Source organism: Ranitomeya imitator, chromosome 1 (assembly GCF_032444005.1).
Source record: "Ranitomeya imitator isolate aRanImi1 chromosome 1, aRanImi1.pri, whole genome shotgun sequence".
Lineage (NCBI taxonomy): Eukaryota > Metazoa > Chordata > Amphibia > Anura > Dendrobatidae > Ranitomeya > Ranitomeya imitator.
Genome location: NC_091282.1, coordinates 1,220,836,847 through 1,220,855,872, shown reverse-complemented (window position 1 = coordinate 1,220,855,872; position 19,026 = coordinate 1,220,836,847). Strand labels below are relative to the sequence as shown.

Below are 19,026 nucleotides of genomic sequence, written 5' to 3'. Positions count from 1 at the left end.
TGCACTTACTTTTGCAGCTGGTCTAATTATTGTGGGCTTGAATTACTGACTGTTTTTGGAGTAACATGACCGTTTATGGGGTCCGACCATATCCTCCTAACACAACCGGAGCTGCAGTTACAGTATCACAACACCTCCACGTTACGCTGCCCTCTGCTGGAGGGAGATGCCTGAGAAGGAAAGCTGAAGTACAGCTGCAGCTCTGGCTGTGACTGGAGACGGATGACAAACACTAAAGTCAAATATATTATTTTTATTTAAATTATAAAACCACGAAAATATAAAATTTCTGTCTGCTAAAAAAATAATAATACCAAACTCTAGAAAAAAATGCAGGGAGGGGTCGGCGCTGCCACATGTGCGGGGAAGAAGGCATTTCCTGGTGCTGGGAAGGGGTCAGTTCCAGGGGGTCTTCCTGCCCAGAAGGCGATTGGTCACTTTCTGCAAGAGAGGAAAATCAACCGATGAAGACCGAGTCCTCCCAGCAGCACAGAGGAATCAGCCGCGCACACAGAACTGAGCGGTGTATGTATGCGCCAGGAGGTGCTGCCATCTTGTGGCGCTGCTGTAGTATTACATTGCTCGTCTGCCGCGGGAAGCTGCTGCTGCCATTGTGTGGTGACGTTGTAGTACTGGGACACTAACCTTCCGGAAGAGCTGGGCCTTCAGACGATAGGTCTCGTACTCCGATCTTCGCTTTTCTTCTTCCTTTCTCTTCCTGATTTCTGGGAGCTGCTCATAAATCCTGGAATAAACACGATGAATACAATAAATACCGGAGCTTCCACCCAGCGCTGTGTCCTCAGCTTGTAGATACCTATGGAAACCCCGCAGTCTCCTCCCTACACTCCTCGCCTGTCCGGTATTATTATTATAACACCAGGGCACAGATGTCATCACCCCCGAGCAGCGCTCCGTCTCACCTCTTGGACCTTTGTATCATCTCTTTTTTCGGGATGGTTCGGTTCTGCTGCAATAATCTGGAATCTATGAGGGGAAACGTATGAGATGAACTGGTGACGGGTTATAACCAGCGCCCATCATTACACAGATCCAGAGCCGACAGGAACCAGAAGAGGCCCAGCAAAGATGGAGAGAATGTCAGGGGGGCTGGAGGAAGAAGAGGGACAGAGGAGGGCCTGGAGAAACAAGAGAAGGAGGAAAAGGGGGCCTGGAGAAAAGGAGGAGGGACAGAATAATCTGCAGGAGGAAAAGAGACAGAGTGGGACTCGGAAGGAAGAAGAGGAAGAGTGACAGGGTGGGACATGGAAGGAAGTGGAAGAGTGACGGTGGGACATGGAAGGAAGTGGAAGAGTGAGAGGGTGGGACATGGAAGGAAGAAGAGGAAGAGTGACAGGGTGGGACGTGGAAGAGTGACAGGGTGTGACATGGAAGGAAGTGGAAGAGTGACAGACTGAGGACGAGGGACAGGTTGGTGCCTGCAGGAAGATGAGGGACAGAAGAGTCTGCAGGAGGAAAAGTTACAGAGTGGCCTATTAGACTGGAGGAATGGGAAAGCGGAGGATAAAAGTGAAGAGAGCTGGATCCGGTCATCATTCTGGTTTGCCCTAGAACCCACCTTTGTATTTGGGGGCCGCGATCCTAGACGGCTGGTTGAAGAGCTGGTCTCTCTCATCCTGGAACATGCTCTGTAATTTGCGCTCCTCCGCGAGGATCTGCAGCCTTTTCACCCTCTCTCCGGAGTGGAAGATAAAGTCTGGCCGGTGAGACCTCAGAGCCTCCTGAGACACAACACGGAGAATTACCCAGGACCCCGAGGACCGCGCTCAGGACTCCACACCCGCCCGCCCTCACCTGCAGGGACACTTTGATGAAGGGCTTGTCCAGTGTGGTGGGGACGACCCTGGTGCTGGGGATCGGGCCGTCTGCTCTCCACGTGACCTGGTCCTGTTCATTCTTCTCCCGCAGGGGTTCTCTCCAGGGTTTGGTGCTGGTCACTGGCTCGTACCAAGCCAGCACCGGACTTCTCCTCATCCGCGGCTCATTCTCCTTCCGAGACTCGGATTTCAGGTTTTCAGCCGGCACAAACCAGCTCAGCCCTGCAATTACAGCGAGAAGAGCCCGATTATGACAGACATCAGATGGTTAATAGGCACCATAGCACCAACACAGCAGCAGTCTGCCAGTATGGCACAGCTGGAGAGGTCGCCCACCTGGCGGGATGTACGGAGCTGCTATGGTCACTTTGCGTTTTGATGCTCTTGTGTTCGCCTCCATGTTCACAGCAGTCGCTGTCATCAGCCGCTCACCTCCTGGAGATGGGAAGGTGGTCCCCACATCTCTTGTGTTCTTCTTGGTGCCGCTCATCACAATCTCCAGCTCTCCTAGAGGAACCAGAGACCCTCGGTATAAGAACTGGACTGGGGGGCTACATCCAAAAAGGCCACTCCGAGAGACCAAAGGCGGCCCAACAGTCAGACACCAGAGGCGGCCTGACAGCCGGAAGCCAGAGGCGGCCTGACAGCCGGAAGCCAGAGGCAGCCCACCCGAACGCAAAGGCAGCCCACCCAGATGCAGAGGCAACCTACCAGCTTGGACACCCTTGTTCTGCCTGCAGCTGCTCTTCTTCTGTCGTAGCGCTGGACTTGGTTCCCATAAACAGTTGGACAAGGCAACAGATTCAGCATCTGCCATCTTAAGGAGAGAAGGAGACACAATGAGCGACATGAGTGGCACCATGAGCCATGGATCTGTATAATGCGGCCACATTCCCCCGGCCATAATCTTGCGTTCTCTACCTTGGACCGACTCTTTAGCAGCTCCTGCATCTCTGTCCTGGAGGTCCCCCGGCCCGCTGACGCTCGCTTCGATCCCCTCACCGTCTCCTCGGTGTGTTTCTTCTGCAGGCTGATGGTGCTATATAGACGGCCGAGTCTTGATGATGGGAGAACCCTCCCGGGTCCAAAAGCGTTAATCAGTCTGATGGTGTCTATGGTGGACACAGAGGTGCTGCCAACAGTCATGGATGAGGCATCGCTGCCCACCTGTGACTCTGTGCTGGTGGTGGTCACCGTACTTCTCACCTCAGACATGGGGTCTGACTGCAGCGAGCCGTGGTCAGGACTGTCCTCGTAGGATTTATCCATTGAGCCATCATCCGGCTCAGGGTCCTCGCCCAGTTTCCTCCTGTACCACTGCTCCCGGGCGGCTTTCTTTGTTTCTCTCTTCTGACGGCTCTCCTCGTCTTTATATGACCTCCGTGAGCGAAGCGGGGGGTTCTGCAGCAGCCTGGCCAGCCGCTCGAGACTCTCCACAAGGGACACCTCCACATCTCTGCTGGACTCGGTCGGCTGCCTTCTGCTTCCCGTGTATCGCGCCCACAGATCGTCCAGGCTCTGATGGGAAACGTCGCTCCGAGTTCTGGAGAAGTTCTGGTCCAGGCTGCTGCTGGGATAACTGCTCCGTCCTTCGGGGGTCTGCACGCTCTTGTGACTCAGTCCTCCGGGGGTCTGCGCGCTCTTGTGACTCAGTCCTTCGGGGGTCTGTGCGCTCTTGTGACTCAGTCCTCCGGTGGTCTGGGCGCTCTCGTGACTCAGTCCTCCGGGGGTCTGCGCGCTCTTGTGACTCAGTCCTTCAGAAGTCTGGGCGCTCTCGTGACTCAGTCCTCCGGGGGTCTGTGCGCTCTTATGACTCAGTCCTCCAGGGGTCTCCGCGCTCTTGTGACTCAGTCCTCCAGGGATCTGTGCGCTCTTATGACTCAGTCCATCAGAGGTCTGGGCGCTCTTGTGACTCAGTCCTCCGGAGGTCTGTGCCCTCTTGTGACTCAGTCCTTCAGGGGTCAGCGCGCTCTTGTGTTTCAGTCCTCCAGAAGTCTGTGTGCTCTCGTGACTCAGTCCTCTGGGGGTCTGTGCGGGGGTCCGTGCAGCAGTGTCTGTGATAGTCTCCTTCCGCATTCTCACCATGGAGACCCCAGACCCTGATCGTATGTCACTATCAGACTGTTCTTGGGGATAATCAATTTCTGGTTGTAAAGGGAGGAACTGGTTATCCTCCGTGGAGGAGGCTGGATACAGCTGCCACCCCCTGGGGTCCGACATCTCTCTGGACTCAGATCTCCTAGGATGGCGGGGACTGTAGGACATTTTATTTAAGTTCCCAGAATCGTGTTCTGCCAGGGATGACAGTGGAGCGGGAGCTGATGGATGCCAGGATGACTGTACGTCGTCAGCTGGACCTAAAAAAGAAGAAAATACTTAATGTGTCTCCTTCAAAGACGACATGAGACATCACATCCCGAGTCCTGGGATCCATGCACCTACTCCAGTCACATCCAGAGCTGCAGCCTCTCTGGGTCATTATGCCAGATTCCTGCCTGTCAGGAAATAGGAAGAAGTTCTGATTACTTCAATTTACACATACAAAGCTCTCAGCTGCAGTTTCCTCTGCCTGCCAGCACAGGCTGGAAGTCTAAGCCACTCTTCCTCCCTCCCCCCTGCTATATAGCTGCAATGTGAGACCAGCATGCCAGCAACATTCACTGAGGAATTTTTATGGCTTTGAGCTGGGAAAGCCAGTGTTCTGTCTAAACCCCTCATCCCCCCTCCCGCCTGATACCAGCTAAAACTGGTACAGCAACTTTCAAACCGCATGGGACTCTTTTGTTCTTGGAAAGTTATGCATAATGGCACCGATCAGGGATAGCGATATAAAAGTTACATATTCCGGATGTCCACTGAGAAATCTATAACTCACTGAAATCGCTAGGATCTAAACCCAATGAAATGCAAGGAACGGATTTCTCTATAAACGGGTCATGAATCTATGCCGTGTATATACTTAAAAGAACCCCCATGATGTGGTGAGCATCATGATCATTGTGTCGTTCTTCTACAAGGTTCATACAGCGCGTTACAGTACCGTTCAAAAGTTTAGGGTCACCCAGACAATTTTGTGTTTTCCACGATAAATCATACTTTTATTAATCCAATGAGTTGCCAAATGAATTGTAAATCTAGTCCAGACATTGACAAGGTTTGAAAAAAAGATTTTTATTTGAAATAATAATTTTCTCCTTAAATCTTTGCTCCTTTGCAGCAATTCCAGCATTGCAGACCTTTGGCATTGTAGCAGTTGATTTTCAGAGGTAATCTGAAGACATTTCCCCCCATGCTTCCAGAAGCCCCTCCACAAGTTGGTTTTGCTTGATGGGCACTTTTTGTACCATACGGTCAAGCTGCTCCCACAACAGCTCAATGGTGCTGAGATCTGGTGACTGCGCTGGCCACTCCATTACAGATAGAATACCAGCTGCTTCTTCTTCCCTAAATAGTTCTTGCATAATTTGGAGGTGGCTTTGGGTCATTGTCCTGTTGTAGGATGAAATTGGCTCCAATCAAGCGCTGTCCACAGGGTATGGCATGGCGATGCAAAATGGAGTGATAGCCTTCCTTATTCAAAATCCCTTTTACCTTGTACAAATCTCCCACTTTACCAGCACCAAAGCAACCCCAGACCATCACATTACCTCCACCATGCTTGACAGGTGGCGTCACACTCTTCGAGCATCTTTTCAGTTGTTCTGATTCTCACAAATGTTCTTCTGTGTGATCCAAACACCTCAAACTTGGATTCGTCTGTCAATAACACTTTTTTCCAATCTTCCTCTGTCCAATGTCTGCTCTTTTGCCCATATTAATGTTTTCCTTTTATTAGCCAGTCTCAGATATGGCTCTTTCTTTGCCACTCTGCATCCTGGAGTCGCCTCTTCACTATAGACGTTGACACTGGCGTTTTGCGTGTACTATTTAATGAAGCTGCCGGTTGAGGACCTGTGAGGCGTTGATTTCTCAAACTGCAGACTCTAATGTACTTGTCTTGTTGCTCAGTTGTGCAGCGCGGCCTCCCACTTCTCTTTCTACTCTGGTTAGAGCCTGTTTGTGCTCTCCTCTGAAGGGAGTAGTACACACCGTTGTAGGAAATCTTCAGTTTCTTGGCCTTCATTTCTAAGAACAAGTATAGACTGTCGAGTTTCACATTAAAGTTCTTTTTTTCTGGCCATTTGAGAGTTTAACGGAACCAACTAATGTAATGCTCCAGATTCTCAACTAGCTCAAAGGAAGGTCAGGTTTATACATTCTCTAATCAGCCAAACTGTTTTCAGCTGTGCTAACATACTTGCACAAGGGTTTTCAAGGGTATTCTAACCATCCATTAGCTTTCTTACACAGTTAGCAAACACAAAGTACCATAATAACACTGGAGTGATGGATGTTGGAAATGGGCCTCTATACACCTATGAAGATATTGCATTACAAACCAGACGTTTGCAGCTAGAATAGTCATTTACCACATTAACAATGTATAGAGTGTATTTCTGAATCATTTGTTAACTTCATTGGAAAAAAATGTACTTTTCTTTCAAAAATAAGGAAATTTCTAAGTGACCCTAAATTTTTGAACGGTAGTGTATGTATAGAAATGGCTTGTCATGACTCTAAGAAAGTGGAGTATTCAACCTCTGAGTGAGGTCACCACAGGGGGAGTGCCTTGATTTTGGGCACGGAGATAAGTGAGACATCATTCTTCATTAGTCTTTTGTCTAGGGTCTAGCTGCGAGACCCAACTGTAATGCATCTTGATGTGTCACCCTTCCCCCGAGCCACCTGGTCTGCCCTGAGATGAAATGACATACACTGTGTGCAGAATTATTAGGCAAGTTGTATTTTGACCACATGATACTTTTTATACATGTTGTCCTACTCCAAGCTGTTCAGGCTGAGAGCAAACTACCACTTCAGTAAATCAGGTGATGTGCATCTCTGTAATGAGGAGGGGTGTTGTGTAATGACCTAAACCCTATATAAGGTGTGCTTAATTATTAGGCAACTTCCTTTCCTTTGGCAAAATGGGTCAGAAGAGAGATTTGACGGGCTCTGAAAAGTCCACAATTGTGAGATGTCTTGCAGAGGGATGCAGCAGTCTTGAAATTGCCAAACTTTTGAAACGTGATCACCGAACAATCAAGCGTTTCATGGCAAATAGCCAACAGGGTCGCAAGGAGCGTGTTGGGCAAAAAAGGCGCAGAGTAACTGTCCATGAATTGAGGAAAATCAAGAGTGAAGCTGCCAAGATGCCATTTGCCACCAGTTTTGCCATATTTCAGAGCTGCAACGTTACTGGAGTAACAAAAAGCACAAGGTGTGCGATATTCAGGGACATGGCCAAGGTAAGGAAGGCTGAAAAACGACCACCTCTGAATAAGAAACATAAAACGTCAAGACTGGGCCAAGAAATATCTGAAGAATTTTCAAAGGTTTTATGGACTGATGAAATGAGAGTGACTCTTGATGGGCCGGATGGACGGGCCGGAGGCCGGATGGACGGGCTGGAGGCTGGATCAGTAAAGGGCAGAGAGCTCCACTCCGACTCAGACCCAGCAAGGTGGAGGTGGGACTGGTATGGGCTGGGATCATCAAAGATGGACTTGTGGGACCTTTTCGGATTGAGGATGGAGTGAAGCTCAACTCCCAGACCTACTGCCAGTTTCTGGAAGACTTCATCAAGCAGTGGTACAGGAAGAAGTCGGTATCGTTCAAGAAAAACATGATTTTCCTGCAGGACAATGCTCCATCACATGCCCCCAAATACTCCACAGCGTGGCTGGCCAGGAAAGGTCTCAGAGAAGAAAAAATAATGACATGGCCCCTTGTTCACCTGATCTGAATCCCATAGAGAACCTGTGGTCCCTCATAAAATGTGAGATCTACAGGGAGGGAGAACAGTCCACCTCTCGGAACAGTGTCTGGAGGCTGTGGTGGCCGCTGCACCAATGTTGGCCGTAAACAGATCAAGCAACTGACAGAATCTATGGATGGAGGCTGCTGGGTGTCATCATAAAGAAAGGGGCTATATTGGGCACTCATTTATGAGGTTTGGTTTTGCATGTCAGAAATGTTTATTTCTCCATTTTGTGCAGTGATATTGGTTTACCTGGTGAAAATAAACAAGTGAGATGGGAATAGATTTGGTTTTTATTAAGTTGCCTAATAATTCTGCACAGTAATAGTTACCTGCACAAACAGATATCCTCCTAAGATAGCCAAATCTAAAAAAAAACACTGCAACGTCCAAAAATATTAAGCTTTGATATTTATGAGTCTTTTGGGTTGATTGAGAACATAGTTGTTGATCAATAATAAAAATAATCCTCTAAAATACAACTTGCCTAATAATTCTGCACACAGTGTAAGGAACTGTAAAGCTGTGCGCACACGTTCGGATGTTTTCCGTTTTTTCGCTATAAAAACGCATACATTATGCATCCCATCATTTAGAATGCATTTCGCAATTTTTATGCACATGATGCGTTTTGTTTCCACAAAAAAACGCATTGCGGTAAAAAACGCAGCATGTTCATTAATTTTGCGGATTTTTTGCATTTTTCCCGCTATTTAATGCATTGGGAGGCTCCGGAAAAAAACGCACAAAAAACACGCAAAAAAGTGTACAAAAACGCATGCTGATTTCTTGCAGAAAATGTCCGGTTTTGTTCAGGAAATTTCTGCAAGAAATCCTGAACGTGTGCACATAGCCTAAGTGTTCTTTTTCAACGTTAACCCCATTTTATTTGTAATTGTACTGTAGATACGATAGTTGTCTTTTTATACTTTTGTAAACACTGCCTACCTTTTAGGAGTAACATATATAAAATTACTAGCTTGTGTCTCATGACTCTATAACGTACTCTCACGTCCTCTGAAGCGAATTACGCTACTAATCTGGGTTGGCTCTGGACCCGTTAATAATTAAGAAATCGGAGCTGGTGGCAGCGGATTTGTCCTGTGCGTTTGGGAGGCTTTGTAGCGATTAGCGGCGTTGATAATTATTGTTCCCACCTGAGTGGGAGTAGTTATATCGCCATCGCTGCAGTGTGCCCATTAGCCAGTACATAGCAGGCAGCCTTTCTGGCGACTAATTATCCTAGGTGCAGTACCTGGTCTGACCTAACGGTAAGAGGGGCGCCAGAGAGATGCAAGTTCTAAACCGAAACTGGGAAGTGGGATATAGCTCAATCCCCATCAGAAAAGAACCAGGGGCAACCAAACAACCCTGGTTCATGGCATATTAGAGTGAGCGGCAGGGATGAGAACGATATCCTCCCTGGGATCCCTGACACTGCCGTCACGCGGCCAACTGTCGTCATTCCATGCGGCTGACTCTTGGCTTTTCCGGGCAGATTCTGCAGGTCAGCGCTGTCGCTTTTCTCTGTAGGAAATTTTCTGTTACATGTGAACACAGTGGTGAAGACGCCACGCACATGCGCAGGATGAGACTTGTCGATGTGACAGTGCAGCTGACAGAACTATGACTGCTGCTCTGGATGTGAGTGGTACGGAACCATACTGGTCGATCTGGCGGCCATGTTATTGCTGCGGCTCACCTCGTGCCGACTTCTGCTTCCAGTCTGCCATCTTCAGGCTCGGTTCTTTACTGTAGATACCCTCTCGGTGTTTGGGTATATAGGGGTCTGGTAACTTTTCTGTAGCGGACCCCAAAATGTCGGGGGGAAACTTTGGGGAAATGGCGTCATTGGAGCCTGTAAGAAATAAGGAAGAGGAGCAACTGTTATTATTGAGTTCAAACAACCACTGCAAGGAGGGCACAGGGATGTCGCTGCGGGGAGGGCTTGAGTGCAAGGACAGCGCTGGGACATCACTGTGAGGAGGGAGTGGGTGCAAGGAGGGCACGGGGACGTTGATGTGGGGAGACTAAACAGCTGCGATAGGAGGGTTTGTGTGCAAGGACGAGCGGCGAGAGGAGGGCACGGGGACGAGCGGCAAGCGCGGGGACGAGCGTCGAGAGGAGGGCGTGGGGACGAGAGTCGAGAGGAGGGCTCGGGAACGAGCGTCGAGAGGAGGGCGCGGGGACGAGCGGCGAGAGGAGGGCCAGGGGACGAGGATCGAGAGGAGGGCGCGGGGACGAGCGTCGAAAGGAGGGCAGGGCGCGGGGACGAGCGTCGAAAGGAGGGCGCGGGGACGAGCGTCGAGAGGAGGGCGCGGGGACGAGCGTCGAGAGGAGGGCGCGGGGAAGAGAGTTGAGAGGAGGGCTCGGGAACGAACGGCGAGAGGGCGTGGGAACGAGTGGCAAGAGGAGGGCGCGGGTACAAGCGGCGAGAGGAGGGCCAGGGACAAGCTGCGAGAGGAGGGCCCAGGGACGAGGATCGAGAGGAGGGCGCGGGGACGAGCGGCAAGCGCGGTGACGAGCGTCAAGAGGAGGGCGCGGGGAAGAGCGTCGAGAGGAGGGCGCGAGGACGAGAGCCGAGAGGAGGGCTCGGGAACGAGCGGCGAGAGGAGGGCGCGGGGTGAGCGGCGAGAGGAGGGCCCGGGGACGAGCGGCGAGAGGAGGGCGCGGGGAGGAGGATCGAGAGGAGGGCGCGGGGACGAGAGGAGGGCGCGGGGACGAGCGTCGAGGAGACGTCAGCGAGAGGAGGGCTCATGTGGGAGAACGTCGACAAGAGCAGGGATGGCGGCGACAGGAAGGCTTGGGTTCCAGACGGGTGCGAAGAGTGTGTGGAGACGTTGATGTGAGGGCAGCACTGCCGGGAGGGAGAGGATGTTGCTGCGGGGAGGGCGTGCGTGCAAGGACAGCACGGGGATGTCATTGTGGGATAATAAGAATAGACTTAATATATTGGCAGTATTATAAAATGCTGCAGAAGTAACATTGTGTGCACATCACAGGACAGCGGCCCCTATAGTGCGGAGCAGACTGCTGACCAGTGAGAGAAGTGTTAACGCTGCGCACCTCCATATACAGCAGAGGAAAGGGGCCCAGATCCAGGACCCATTATAGAGACTTTACAGAAACACACTGAGGGCCGTTATATGTCAGCGCCATAAAGCAATGAACCAGCGACAATACTGCAGCATCAGCAACACCTGCACTGAATACTAATTAACTGAAATGACTGCACGCAGAGGTGTAAAGCATGGTGGACTAGGAAGGATGTAGGTGTAACTGCACAGTACATGACACCCCCTGACACCGGGGAGTTTCAGGTTCTTCTCAGAATTACAACAATGAAACACCAGAACGGAGGAAAGTTCTGTACGTATCCGTGAAGGGAAGTCATTGTAATGGTGAACAGCGAGGTTATGGAGTGACAGAGGCCTCCATTACCTGGGTGGGAGCTCTCGACGGTGCTGACGGGGGACATCCTGGATCCTCCCTCCATGAAGTGCACATAGAAGAGTTCTGGGCTCCCCGGGGGTCGGTACGGCAGCAGCAGAGGTTGATCTGTAACACGGGAAACAGAGATGATCACAATGTTACCCTGTGTGATCTACGGGGGAGCTAGATCTAGGGGGCAGCCAGATCTAGGGGGTCAAACAGATCTGGGGGGCAGATAGATATAGGAGGCAGCCAGATCTAAGGAGCCGCCAGATCTATAGGGTTAAACAGATCTAGGGGGCAGCCAGATCTAGGGGTCAGCCAGATCCTGCTGTGGGGAACAATGGCCTCTACCACCAGTATTAAACACAGATTATAGAGGCCGGACCCTCACTATAGAGTCTACATTGAGGCCACAAGTCATCTCTCTGTTAGTGCAGTCATTCTGCCCACCCTACTGTAATAGGGCAAACCCCCTCCCACCTACATGTGATGGCGCCCCGGTAGTGTGGGGTAAGACGTGGCCGTCCGCCATGAGGATGAGAAGGTTACAATAAGCTGCTGAATAGGAGAGAATGATTAGATCTGGATCTGACGACAACATAGAAGATTCAGCGCTCACCAGTAGCTCGGGACAGGCATGACAGCGGAGTACGAGATGTCAGCTGTCGTTCTGGGGTCTGGCTGACTTTTCGGATTGATGACCTTGAGGCCTCTCTTACTGACCCCTCCACGAAGATCTCGGCAGAGAAGGTTGTCTTCTCTGGACTTTCGGTGGTTATCTGGGTAGTGGCGTCAAATAATGGTGAGCGTTTTCTGTCGGATGGCATAGATCTTTCGGGAATGTTTTCTTTCTCCATAAATTGGACACCACCTTCATGAATGGCTTTGTTGTCCCCCGTAGGGGTTATGATCGGACGGCTGAGTGGCGCTGGTCCAGCAGAGCGGTCCCTATGGCTCAGGTCATTCCAGGACAGGTCTGCAGATGACGACCGGGATGTATCGTCATTTGTTTTTGGGTCATAAGGCAAAGACCCAATATCTGATGTCACCAGGACCCGGGACACGTCAAGAACTTTCATGTCGTCCTTCGGAGAGATCGTCAAGTGGATACAAGAAAGGGCTTTCAGAGTCGGAGACGATATTGTTGGTTTGGGTTGGAATTCCTGAGAAAATGATGAATGTGACCCATCTCCTCCAGCTTCCAGCCCACTGGTCATTATTCGATGGTTGCCGCCAACATTACTCGTTGGAAGATCATGATAAATGACTGAAGAACCTTCCGGATTTGCAGGAACAATATTTTCCTTTTGAGGACATGGGAATGGACTGAACCTCTCAGCAGATGGAACAGACGTCCGTTGTGTGGACGCAGCAGTGGGATATTCTGTGGTCCAGGAACGTGTCGAGGATTCACTGGGCCGACATAGTTTGGGATCCACAGCAGCCGGGAGAGACAGTGACGGGTCTTTATAATGTGATGGCGCAGGATGCGGATGGATCTCTGAGCTTTGGGGGGCTGGCGACTTATCAAGGACAGAGAGATGAAGCGGCGGAGACCCTCCATCCGGAGAAGTGGAGAGAGGTGAGGAGCGTTTTCGGGAGGAGAATGTGATAGAAGATATTGGTTTCGTGGCCTCTTCGGTGGATTTCATTGGCAGTACGTCATGTTTCTCGGGCTTGCCAACATTTCTTCTTGACGCTTCTTCACTATGATGCTCGGATATTGGATCTTGGTATGATGTTGGCGGAGGCTGATCGGCCTCCATAGAGGACATGTCCTTAGTCATTGCCCCATGTGTTACATTGGGCTGAGCCTCGGAAGTTGTGATTTCCATGTTGTCCACGGGGTCACCAGCGCTAGTGTTGGGTATCAGGGAAGGGGACGGCGTCAGTCGTAAGCTGAACGCTCCCGCGTCTCCTGAAGACATCGGCTTGTTGGGATGGGAATAACCCTAGAATGACAGAACAATGAGAGGAGTGTAGGTGCGAGGAATAAGCTGGCGAGACCCCCACCCCATAACACGTCCCTGCACGGCTCTGGGATCGCAGGGACTGGCAATGACATGTGAAGGGTTAACATCAGCTATTCACGGCGCGGAGTGCAGAGCTCACTGAATATGGCCGCCTACGCTTCCTTTCTTTGTGCGAGGACAGAATCTCACGTTCTGAGCTTTTACCGTGGTTATAAATATCTCTCGAGGGATAAAAAAAAAAAAAAAAAACATTTTCTATAAGGACAAAATAATCTGAGAAAATGGAGATAAAAGAGCGAACAAAGCTAGAAATGAAGCTTCCGGTGCCGGGGTCACGGCTGGCGGCATCACGGCAGGACGAGCGGCTTTGTAATCTCCGCGGGCAGCCTTCACTAACTGCGGCTCCTAGAAATCCCCCCGACGTATGACGAGACCCTCAGGGTACACGTCAGACGATGGAGAACCTCCGGGCAACTCACAGAACATGAGGCCAAACAATGGCGGCATCACATGGAGAGGACACTGCGGGAGCCGAGGGAAGAGCTGCTGCCCGCTGTTATCAGCCAGGAGTCTGCTGAACGCACGGCCCGGATCATTAATCTTGGGTTTGCAGCACACAGGTTGTCAGGGCATGCTGAGACTTGTAGTTTCACACCAGATCACACACTACAGACACAGCACGCAGGAATCACACCCCGAGCAGACGGCGGCATCACACCACATATAATGAATGTTTCATCCTCTCAGCAGCGTAAGATCTCCGCTTGTAGTCATAAACTGCAGCTTGCTCCATCCTGTCACATGAAGGCGTTTTACCTGCACCGGTACATTGTAGCGAATCTTCAGATCAGTGCCGGCCGGAGGACTGCCCTGCATGATACATGTGAACGTCCCTGTTCACTGACAGCAAGCACGGTGATGAATGGAAACACCGAGGCTGAGAAACGGCCGCAGGAGTGGCCCCTATAAAAGGCAGGTGGACTTGCAAAGACCCCTGAACTAGAAGGTGTCCCCTGGTGGCCAGATGAGGTAATTTGCAGCTGGTCGCCCCCCTCGGCACGGTGTGGTACGAGCAATGGTGGCATCATGCAGAAACGCACGGCACGCATGCACTTACCTGCGATCCTCCGCGGCCGCTGCGTCACAAGCAGAGAAGCGTTACTGGAGGAGCTGATTACCGCGATCTCCCCCCAGCCCACGATGCTATATCACACTGTCCCCCCTTATCCCGCTCACTGTCGCCCTCTTATACACTGGCTGGTTATTGTCCTACATCGGTGGTAGTCACCTTCTCCGCGGCTCTGCCCAGCAGTTCTCTCTTGATTTCCTCGATTCGTCTTCTGTCCTCCTCGCTCAGCTCGGTGTCGGGCGTCATTGACTGACTCGTCAGCTTCAGCTTCACCGACCCTACAAGAAACAGTGGCGGGACGTTCAGTGTGAGAGGCCGGGAGTCTGGACCCGCCACCCTGTAATACCCGCCACCCTGTAATACCCGCCGCCGTAGGACAATCCCGCTCCGCTGATGGCCGAGCCGTACTTACGTGGTCCAGGACCAGCCTCACCTCGAGCCTTCCTTTCCTCCTCCTCGGCACTCTGCATGGCTCGCGACGTAGGAGTGAAAGGTGCATTGCTCTTCAGGAGGCTCGTAACCCGCGCGGCCAGGGAGTCTCCACTACTTTCATCGCTTTCCGCTTCCCTCCCGGTAAGGTAACCCGTCCCGGTTAGAGCCAAGGTGTTCCTCAGGGCTCCCACGGAGCTCGAAACGTTGCTCAGAAGCTGTTCACTGCGCTGCACCCTTTCAGTTATGTCCACCCTTACATTAGATGGCATTGCCTTATTTGCGGGGGCTTTACTGCAGCCTTCTGGCTCTGACCTTCCCCACTGTCGCTGTTGGCTGAAGGGCGCAGGGTGGGCGCTTCTGCTGCCTACGAGTTCCCCTAAATACGAGTTGTCCCTAGCAGAACTATGGAGAGAGTCGCTCCTCCAAGTCACCGATGAATCCTTGAACTGGTCTCCTGTAGAGCCACTCTTAAAGGAAGAATCCCAGGACATGTCCTTCACTTGGAGATCCTGAGAGCTTGCTGATCGGCTATTGAGAGACTCCTCTAGATTGAGGCTTCTTGGATCCTTGGTGTACGGATCCCCGACTGGAGACGCTCGGTGTGAAGTAGACATCGTTCTATCAACACCAACATCTGCTTCAGCCAACAGTTTCTGGATCTCCTTCAAGGTGTTGGATCCCACAAATGAATCGTTGACAGGATTCATGGTGGGAAGATTCATGGGGTAACCAGGAAAGGATGTGGCCTGTTCATTATCCCGTGTGGAGGTCTCATCGATGCCATCAGACTTAAACTGCTGGGTCAGCTGCTTCACCTGTGTGGACCCCACACTGTCATCGATGAGGACATGTTGGGCGGTCATACTGCTGCAGGTAAGATCATCCATGGGTTGGACCATCTCTACATACGGAGAGAGCACCTCTAAATCGCGGCCAACACCCCGCACCATCATATCATCCTGGCTGATTGGTCTGTCGTTACCGGATCCAGAGCCGAACGGTGGAGACGTGTCAGTGGGTAATGGTGACTCCTGGCCAACTTCTGATCCCATCGGTATAGACACACTGGTGGTGGAGGTCGAGGAATACAGGCTGGACTGGGAGACATTCACTGCGCTCTGAGAGCCCCCTGACCAAGAAGAAAGAAGGAAATCATTGTAGGCAGTGACTGGATGTGAAGAAAAGCACTATTACTAGTGATACATGGGGAGGCTGTACGGGGCACTACTACTACTACTAGTGATACAAGAGGAGGCTGTACGGGGCACTACTACTACTACTAGTGATACAAGAAGAGGCTGTACGGGGCACTACTACTACTAGTGATGCAAGAGGAGGATGAACAGGGCACTATTATTACTACTAGTGATACAAGAGGAGGCTGTACGGGGCACTACTACTACTAGTGATACAAGAGGAGGTTGAGCGGGGCACTACTACTACTAGTGATACATGGGGAGGCTGTACGGGGAACTACTACTACTAGTGATACAAGAGGAGGCTGTACGGGGAACTACTACTACTAGTGATACATGGGGAGGCTATACGGGGAACTACTACTACTAGTGATACAAGAGGAGGCTGTACGGGGAACTACTACTACTAGTGATACATGGGGAGGCTATACGGGGAACTACTACTACTAGTGATACAAGAGGAGGCTGTACGGGGAACTACTACTACTAGTGATACAAGAGGAGCCTGTACGGGACACTACTACTACTAGTGATAAAAGAGGAGGCTGTACGGGACACTACTACTACTAGTGATACAAGAAGAGGCTGTACGGGGCACTACTACTACTAGTGATACAAGAAGAGGATGAACGGGGCACTACTACTACTAGTGATACAAGAGGAGGATGAACAGGGCACTACTACTACTAGTGATACAAGAGGAGGCTGTACGGGACACTACTACTACTAGTGATACAAGAAGAGGATGAACAGGGCACTACTACTACTAGTGATACAAGAGGAGGCTGTACGGGGCACTACTACTACTAGTGATACAAGAAGAGGCTGTACGGGGCACTACTACTACTAGTGATACAAGAAGAGGATGAACGGGGCACTACTACTACTAGTGATACAAGAGGAGGATGAACAGGGCACTACTACTACTAGTGATACAAGAGGAGGCTGTACGGGACACTACTACTACTAGTGATACAAGAAGAGGATGAACAGGGCACTACTACTACTAGTGATACAAGAGGAGGATGAACAGGGCACTACTACTACTACTAGTGATACAAGAGAAGCCTGTACGGGACACTACTACTACTACTAGTGATACAAGAGGAGGCTGTACGGGGCACTATTACTACTACTAGTGATACAAGAAGAGGCTGTACGGGGAACTACTACTACTAGTGATGCAAGAGGAGGCTGTACAGGGCACTACTACTACTAGTGATACAACAGGAGGCTGCACGGGGCACTACTACTACTAGTGATACAACAGGAGGCTGCACGGGGCACTACTACTACTAGTGATGCAAAAGGAGGCTGTATGGGGCACTACTACTACTAGTGATACAAGAGGAGGCTGTACGGGGCACTACTACTAGTGATACAAGAGGAGGCTGTACGGGACACTACTACTACTAGTGATGCAAGAGGAGGATGAACAGGGCACTACTACTACTAGTGATACCAGAGGAGGCTGTACGGGACACTACTACTACTAGTGATACAAGAGGAGGCTGTACGGGGCACTACTACTACTAGTGATACAAGAGGAGGCTGTACGGGGCACTACTACTACTAGTGATACAAGAGGAGGCTGTACGGGACACTACTACTACTAGTGATACAAGAGGAGCCTGTACGGGACACTACTACTACTACTAGTGATACAAGAAGAGGCTGTACGGGGAACTACTACTACTAGTGATGCAAGAGGAGGCTGTACAGGGCACTACTACTACTAGTGATACAACAGGAGGCTGCACGGGGCACTACTACTACTAGTGATACAAGAGGAGGCTGTACGGGGCACTACTACTACTAGTGATACAAGAGGAGGCTGTACGGGACACTACTACTACTAGTGATACAAGAGGAGGCTGTACGGGACACTACTACTACTACTAGTGATACAAGAAGAGGCTGTACGGGGAACTACTACTACTAGTGATGCAAGAGGAGGCTGTACAGGGCACTACTACTATTAGTGATACAACAGGAGGCTGCACGGGGCACTACTACTACTAGTGATACAACAGGAGGCTGCACGGGGCACTACTACTACTAGTGATGCAAAAGGAGGCTGTATGGGGCACTACTACTACTAGTGATACAAGAGGAGGCTGTACGGGGCACTACTACTACTAGTGATGCAAGAGGAGGCTGTATGGGGCACTACTACTACTAGTGATACAAAAGGAGGATGAACAGGGCACTACTACTACTAGTGATACCAGAGGAGGCTGTACGGGACACTACTACTACTAGTGATACAAGAGGAGGCTGTACGGGGCACTACTACTACTAGTGATACAAGAGGAGGCTGTACGGGGCACTACTACTACTAGTGATACAAGAGGAGGCTGTACGGGACACTACTACTACTAGTGATACAAGAGGAGCCTGTACGGGACACTACTACTACTACTAGTGATACCAGAGGAGGCTGTACGGGGCACTACTACTACTAGTGATACAAGAGGAGGATGTACGGGGTATTACTACTACTAGTGATACAAGAGGAGGCTGTACGGGGCACTACTACTAATACTAGTGATACAAGAGGAGGCTGTACGGGGCACCACTACTACTACTAGTGATACCAGAGGAGGCTGTACGGGGCACTACTACTACTAGTGATACCAGAGGAGGCTGTACGGGGCACCACTACTACTACTAGTGATACAAGAGGAGGCTGTACGGGGCACTACTACTAGTGATACAAGAGGAGGCTGTACGGGGCACCACTACTACTACTAGTGATACAAGAGGAGGATGTACGGGGCACTACTACTACTAGTGATACAAGAGGAGGCTGTACGGGGCACTACTACTACTAGTGATACAAGAGGAGGCTGTACGGGGCACTACTACTAGTGATACAAGAGGAGGCTGTACGGGGCACTACTACTAGTGATACAAGAGGAGGCTGTACGGGGCACCACTACTACTACTAGTGATACAAGAGGAGGATGTACGGGGCACTACTACTACTAGTGATACAAGAGGAGGCTGTACGGGACACTACTACTACTAGTGATACAAGAGGAGCCTGTACGGGACACTACTACTACTACTAGTGATACAAGAAGAGGCTGTACGGGGCACTACTACTACTAGTGATACAAGAGGAGGATGTACGGGGCACTACTACTACTAGTGATACAAG

At 50.8% G+C, this 19,026-nt stretch overlaps 1 protein-coding gene across 2 annotated transcripts in view; it reads right to left on the bottom strand.

Moving 5' to 3' along the window:
* Window positions 1-238: 238 nt before the first annotated feature.
* Window positions 239-19,026, bottom strand: part of ALMS1 (ALMS1 centrosome and basal body associated protein) — a 60,539-nt gene continuing 41,751 nt past the window's right edge. The window contains exons 6-18 of one of the 2 annotated variants that reach the window (XM_069745082.1): window positions 14,648-15,796; window positions 14,395-14,513; window positions 11,753-13,085; window positions 11,140-11,256; window positions 9,401-9,556; window positions 2,760-4,195; window positions 2,550-2,655; window positions 2,175-2,345; window positions 1,816-2,060; window positions 1,580-1,742; window positions 924-987; window positions 646-745; window positions 239-441 (exon numbers count right to left, since the gene is read on the bottom strand). In XM_069745082.1, the coding sequence (XP_069601183.1) occupies window positions 397-441; window positions 646-745; window positions 924-987; window positions 1,580-1,742; window positions 1,816-2,060; window positions 2,175-2,345; window positions 2,550-2,655; window positions 2,760-4,195; window positions 9,401-9,556; window positions 11,140-11,256; window positions 11,753-13,085; window positions 14,395-14,513; window positions 14,648-15,796 (5,204 nt within the window). In that variant the 3' untranslated portion in view covers window positions 239-396. The remainder of the gene's footprint in view (window positions 442-645; window positions 746-923; window positions 988-1,579; window positions 1,743-1,815; window positions 2,061-2,174; window positions 2,346-2,549; window positions 2,656-2,759; window positions 4,196-9,400; window positions 9,557-11,139; window positions 11,257-11,752; window positions 13,086-14,394; window positions 14,514-14,647; window positions 15,797-19,026) is intronic. The other variant, XM_069745083.1, reaches the window with a different exon arrangement.